Genomic DNA, 6,990 nt, shown 5'->3' on the forward strand with positions numbered 1-6,990 from the left:
GTCCCAGTGCCTGGAAGCGGTGCAGACCTGGATGGGGAGAAATAGGCTTTGGCTCAACCCTGCCAAGACCGAGTGGCTGTGGGTACCGGCATCTCGGTTCGAACAAGATATTCCACCTTTGGTTATAGGGGTGTGAGGTGTTGCTCCCTGTAGATAGGGCACACAACTTTTTTTTTTATTTATATGCCGCCCTTCTCCGGAGACTCAGGGCGGCTTACAATGCGTTAAGCAATAGCCTTCATACTTTTTTATATTTTTACAAAGTCAGCTTATTGCCCCCACAAATTGGGTCCTCAATTTACCTACCTTAGAAAGGATGGAAGGCTGAGTCAACCTTGCGCCTGGCAAGATTCAAACTTACTAATTGCAGACAGTTGGAGTTAAATTACAATGCATTAGTCTGCTGAGCTATCCAGCTCAGCAGACTAATGATCTCAGCGTCCTCCTGGATTCACTGTTAAATTTGGAAGACCATGTAACGACCATGACCAGGCGGGCATTTGCCCAGATTCGCCTGGTGCACCAGTTGTGCCCCTACTTGGACTGAGATGCCCTACACACTCGTCACCTCTCATGCACTCATGCACTCGTCACCTCTCGTATTGACTACTGCAATGCTCTCTACATGGGGCTGCCCCTGAAGACCACTCGGAGGCTTCAGCTGGTGCAGAATGCGGCTGTGCGGGTAGTGATGGCAGTGTCCCGACACTCCCATGTTACACCTCTTCTGCGTGACTTGCATTGGCTGCCGGTTGCCCTCCAGATAAGATTCAAGGTGCTGGTGATTACCTATAAAGCCCTACATGGCCTAGGCCTGGGATATTTGGAGGACCATCTGCAGCCAGCAATAGCTTCCCATCGCCCGGTGCTCTCCCACAGGGAGGGCCTAGTCAGGGTGCCATCGGCCAGACAGTGTCGGCTGGCGACCCCCAGGGAGAGAGCTTTCTCTGTGGGCGCACCCGCCCTTTGGAATCAACTCCCTTTGGAGCTCTGGGTGGCCTCCAACCTTCGTTCTTCCTGCCGTGGGCTGAAAACTTGGCTATTTCACCTGGCCGCCTTGGACTGATGGGGGTTTTAATCTGGGTTTTATTGAATTTTTTACTTTTAACTTGGACTTCTGTTTTAATGGTTTGTCTGTTCTGTTTTAACTGTTGTGAGCTGCCCTGAGTCCTGTGGAGATAGGGCGGCATACAAGTCCCAACAAATACATACATACATACATACATACATACATACATACATACATACATAAATAAATAAATAAATAAATAAATAAATAAATAAATAAATAAATACTGACCAAATCCAAATGTGCTGAGCTTTCCAAGATGTAATCTTGCTTATTTTGTAATTTTGGCAAAATAGACAAAACTAGACTAGACTAGACTAGACTAGACTAGACTAGACTAGACTAGACTAGACTAGACAAAAAATAAAATAAAATTAAATTAAATTAAATTAAAAATTAAAAATTAAAAAAAATAAATTAAATTAAATTAAATTAAATTAAAAAATTAAATTAAATTAAATTAAATTAAATTAAATTAAATTAAATTAAATTAAATTAAATTAAATTAAATTAAATTAAATTAAATTAAATTAAATTAAATTAAATTAAATTAAATTAGTAACGTAACATAACCTAACGCAAGGCAAGGCAAGGCAAGGCAACGCAAGGCAAGGCAAGGCAAGGCAAGGCAAGGCAAGGCAAAGCAAAGCAAAGCAAAGCAAAGCAAAGCAAAGCAAAGCAAAGCAAAGCAAAGCAAAGCAAAGCAAAGCAAAGCAAAGCAAAGCAAAGCAAAGCAAAGCAATCAAGGTTACATGACTCTAAAGAGCCATAAGTGCAGATCAAAATGTGATCTGTTTGACCATCAGAACTTTGAATCCAGGTTATGGCTATGGCGATGTCCCTGTTAACTTTCACCTGTAACTCAGCAACTGATTGTAACTCAAGAACTTGCAGGAACCAGTGATAATAAAGGGATTGCTTTTTTCACAATCTTGTTGTGGCCTGCAGCTGACAGTGGAGCTGGTGGCAGACTCGGATGATGAGGAGGTTGGGGAGGAATTTGAGCCAGTTCTGGAGTCTGGGGAAGACTCTGATGGATGCTCTGTGTTGGAAGCAGAAATAGAGCCAGGGCTTTCTGACATTTCCCAGCTACCAGAGAGGCAGCTGCCTATGGAAGCTGAGATAAGTGGGGAGGAAGAACAGCTGGGACCTGTTCCATATGCGTGTATGCGCAGAGCTGTTAGGAGAGGAGAACAACTGAGGAGAAGGAGTCAACTCGGGGGAAAAAGGCACATGTGGATGCTGAATGGCCCCTCCCTGGCTGGGGAATAAATAGAAGGAAAGAGGAGTCGTGGTTGTGGGAGACAACCATTTGTAATTTGGAAAATTTGGCTCATCATGTTTCATGTCTCAGAGACTGCTTGCCAACCTTTATTTACAGCTTTGTGGCTGGAAGCTCCCTGCTTGGCGATTATCTCAAAGAACTGATAAGATCTGTTACTGCAGTTAACTCTTTGAAGGATTATTGTCTGGACTTTTCATTGTGTGAATGCCATTAATTCACAGGAGATAAATAAAGAGGGGTTTCTTGGGACAAGGAGTCTGTTTCTTGTTTCTGTTAAGGTTGGGTTGGAACAAATCTTTTGACAAATGCCACTTTCAGATCCACGGAAACAACACTCAGAGCACCTTCTGGAGGGTTTATACACTTTGCAGAGAGTTCTGCAGAGTAATGCACTGATCCACAATAGAAAAACCTGGCCTTAACCAGGATTGCTCCATTTGATAATTATGCATACTCAGCTGCTTAGGATCATTGTAGCTGAATTCGTCTTGTTGTCTTTTTTGGCTTTATAATACTATTTGTCATTTTGGGGGATATGAAGTGAGCTGTGAATATTAGTGAATAAGAAAACAAATCAGATAGTCCTGGAACCCTGAACTCAAAGAACATAGAATAATAGAATTGGAAGGGACCTTGGCATCGAGTCCAATCTCCTGCGTGAGGAGGAGACCCTTTAACATTTCAGATAAATGTTTGTCCAATTTCTTTTTGAAAGCCTCTAGTGATAGAGCACCCACAATTTCTGAAGGCAATCTATTCCATTGCTTGATTGCTCTCTCCATTAGGAAATTTCTCCATAGTTCTAGATTGCTTCTCTCCTTGGTTAGCTTCCATCTATTGTTTCTTATCTTGCCTTTTGGTGCTTTGGAAAATAGGTTGACCCCTACATCATTGTAGGAGCCTCTCAAATATTGGAACACTGGTATCATATCTCTCCTAGTCATTCTTTTCATTACACTAGACATAAAATTCCTGAGTGCCACTAAAGAAGACTCATCACAGTCTTCTCTAGTAGGACACTTAAAAAAATGAAGTGCTGGCAAAACAATACAGTTAGTGGGAGACATTGTAGCCTCTACCTATTTAAATCTCATTTCTATCAGTGAAACACAACAAAGGGTAGTTCCAAAGACTCTGCAAATGTGATCCAGTGCTTACCCAGAATGATTTCATCATGTGGCATATAGAATTATAGCCTGCCTTTCAGTCAAGTGCTGTGACAACTCTATGTACTCAACAGACCTATGATCATGGAACATGTTAATCTATACAATATTCTATACTGTGCATATGAGTTAATATGACCAGTAAAGACAATTTAATGATTCACATGAAATCTATATATTTAGTGGAAGACTTTGTTCATGGCAAAATTGTGAGTAATCAAATAAGGAGGAACATTTCCCATTTTTCTGTAAAAAGTAAGATTTTTTTCACTCCTTAAGCCCTCTATACACTTCCATACTAGGATATATTAGATATTTCACGAGAAGAGGCCTTCACTCCTCTGCTTGCAACAGAATACCTTATGCCACCAGGCTTGAAATTTTGGACTTAGACAACTTAGAACTACATCACCTTCAGTCTGACCTAAGCGTAGTACATAAAGTTATCTGCTACAATGTCCTACCTGTCAATGACTACTTCAACCACAACAATACACGAGCACACAATAGATACAAACTTAAGGTAAACACTCCAAACTTGATTGCAGAAAATACGACTTCAGCAACAGAGTGGTCAATGCCTGGAATGCACTACCTGACTCTGTGGTTCCATCCCCAAGTCTCCAACAACATTAACCTTAGACTGTTCACCCCATTCCTAAAAGGTCTGTAAGGGGGGTGCATAAGCACACAATTGTGCCTACCCTCCCTGTCCTACTGTCCACATTTATTTGTATCCATTTCATAAACATGCTATACTTATACCTGTGATCTTATATATACAAACCAAATAAATAAATAAAAATAAATATTGATAAATACATTTGTGCTATTGTTGGTTTATTTATACAATTTGTTCTGAGATATCCAAATCACAGGGGCAAGCAACATGGAATACCAATAAATTGTACATTGCATCTTGGGTTAAATGTCCACATTTTTCAATATGTAACTATGTATAAAGAATATCAAGTAAACAAAAAGATTTCTTAAAACTTTCTTTTCATGAGCTGATGTTTGTTGTTCAGTTCAGGTCTCATCACAATGATAAAACACTTGGGAAGAAAGATGCACACCAATAAGCCAGCACTGGAGGAGATCATGGAGAAGATCTCCACAGCCAACATATATTTTCCCCTTGTGCTTAGGTAGGTTGGAATAAAGCACAGCCAAACACTGCAGAAGACCAACATGCTGAAGGTGATGAATTTGGCTTCATTGAAGCTGTCAGGTAACTTCCTAGCTAGAAAAGCAGCAGAGAAGCTAACCAGAGCAAGAAAACCCATAAAGCCCAAAACACAGTAGTACATGACCGAGTCTTCATTGCATTCCATAATGATTTCTTCAGACATTGACTTCATATCAAAATCTGGGTATGGTGGGGATGTTATCAGCCACACAGCACAAAAACCTATTTGGATAAGGGAACAAGCGAGAAGAATGAAACTAACCATTCTTCCCCCCACCCATTTCCTCAATCTGGAACCAGGTTTGGTGGCCATGAATGCTAGAACCACAACAAAGGTTTTGGCCAAGACACAAGAAACTGCCACAGAAAAGACGAGGCCAAAAGCCGGTTGTCGAAGGAGGCACACAACCTTATTGGGTCTTCCAATAAATAGAAAGACACAAAGGAAAGAGAGGAGAAGAGAAACTAGAAGTGTATAAGTGAGATTTCGGTTGTTGGCTTTGACAATGGGAGTGTCCTTGTGTTTCATGAAGATGGTGATGACCAAAGATGTCATTAAAAAAAAGCAAAGAGAAAGAACAGTCAGACTGATACCCAAAGGTTCTCCATAGGACAAAAATGTGATCTGCTTTGGAATACAGGTATTTTTGTCAGGGTTCGGATAATGGTCTTCTGGACACCGAAAGCAGTCATCCATGTCTGAAAAAGAGCACAATAGAATGGACATAGTGGATTATAGACCATGTTGCACTCTCATGGCTTAGTCTCATTATGTTTGGAAATTCCCTACCTTTCTCCTTGGATATTTCCCGCTCTGGACATGGAAGGCAATTATAGCAGCAAAATGATTCCCCTTCTCTCTTGGCCTTGCTGTATCCTGCCTGACAGGGATCATTGCACCTAGAAAAAGGTGATCCCTATTCATGAATGAAGAAGAAGTTTTTAAGGTACAGAAGGGAAAGGGAGAGCTTGAAGAGATATTATTACTGGGTAATCAACAGATTAAGGAGGGAATGATAAACTAAGAACCTTCCCAAATATACCAGATAGGAAACATGATCAAATGAGCTAATTTTACCTTACTGTAGGGCTATTAACAGATCATTGGAAGTATTATTTCCTGCCATCGCTTTTACAACCTCAGAATGTTGAGTGGTTCCTTTCTGTGGTTTTTTTTCTCTGCCCATTATGCACTTTCTTAAAATATTGTTAGCTAGGCAGCATCTCTTCACCATATCTCAACTTACCCCAAGGTCTTCCAAGATCATTCTCTCAGTGATCACTCCATTAAGAATCATGAAGTAATATAAAGACTTTGAGACCAATTGTTCTACAACTAATTCGTTAAAAATCCAAGGTCCTCTGAAGCTGTCATGGAGCCACCTTTTCCACAACATTCCTCTAAATGGGAGGTTCGATACTTAACAAAAATTGCCCAGTATGTAGGTTCTAGCAATAACCTTTTTAGTAGGAGGCAGATCAGGGCTTTGTTAAGAGGTAAAGGGATACTTCACTCAAAGATGAATTAACTATTACTAGAACCCACTCATACAACATTTCCAAGCCACTTTAACAGGTAAGGTGTCAGGGTTCCAAGCATGCACAGTGCGCACTACGCCAAAAGGAGGCATGGGGTAAGTAGAACAGCGCATTCGGGGGGGGTGATCAGCTGAATAGGTTGTAAAAAAATCCTTTTAAAAGTAATAAAAATGGCTCTGATGATCGCGTGGCTCAGCTGCAATCATAAGACCTTTTTTTACCATTTAAAAGCATTTTTAAAAAGAAGCGGCAAATGGGCGACCAGGAGATTGGGTATGCATGGACAAGTGGGGTAGGGGTTTTTGCAGTCACCATCACTACCGGATTGGCTGATCTGGTCTGAACCGGGAACATTTCACCCCTGGTTTACAGGCCAACTGAAAGCCAGGACTATTTAAGGTCTGCTGACTGGGTACAGAGGTTGAGACAAAGGAATGCAAAATTGGTAAAAACAACAACAACAACAACAGCAGCAGCAGCAACAACAACACACACACACAGTCTTGCACACTCTGAGAGTGTGACATGCTCCTGTATCCCTCACATATCTCAAGACTTAAAATGGACACCTAACATCAAAAACATCATTAGAAAACACAACAAAGTATGTTCTTTCTGCGCCAACTCAGAAAGCTCAAAGTGCCCAAACAGCTGCTGATTATAAATTTTAAAAAATTCTTAAAAAAAAAACAAAAAACAGCTGCTGATTCAGTTCTATAGAGGAACTATTGAGTCTGTCATC

General features: G+C 40.7%; 1 protein-coding gene across 1 annotated transcript; it reads right to left on the minus strand.

Moving 5' to 3' along the window:
- Positions 1-4,509: 4,509 nt before the first annotated feature.
- Positions 4,510-6,106, minus strand: LOC139324560 (vomeronasal type-2 receptor 26-like). Its single transcript, XM_070954271.1, has 3 exons — positions 5,957-6,106; positions 5,500-5,626; positions 4,510-5,408 (listed from the first exon to the last, which is right to left on the minus strand). The coding sequence occupies exons 1-3, from the start codon at positions 6,104-6,106 to the stop codon at positions 4,510-4,512; spliced, it is 1,176 nt and encodes a 391-aa protein (XP_070810372.1).
- Between the last annotated feature and the right edge of the window lie 884 nt (positions 6,107-6,990).

Source organism: Pituophis catenifer, unplaced genomic scaffold (genome assembly GCF_029215685.1).
Source record: "Pituophis catenifer annectens isolate HBS135680 unplaced genomic scaffold, rPitCat1.0.hap2 SCAF_15, whole genome shotgun sequence".
NCBI lineage: Eukaryota > Metazoa > Chordata > Lepidosauria > Squamata > Colubridae > Pituophis > Pituophis catenifer.

Coding starts and splice junctions, on each gene's coding strand:
- LOC139324560 (XM_070954271.1), bottom strand. CDS start 6,106: ATGTTGTGGAAAAGGTGGCTCCATGACAGCTTCAGAGGACCTTGGATT. Junction 5,627..5,956: donor TGATCTTGGAAGACCTTGGG/GTAAGTTGAGAT, acceptor ATTCATGAATAG/GGATCACCTTTTTCTAGGTG. Junction 5,409..5,499: donor GGAAATATCCAAGGAGAAAG/GTAGGGAATTTC, acceptor GCTCTTTTTCAG/ACATGGATGACTGCTTTCGG.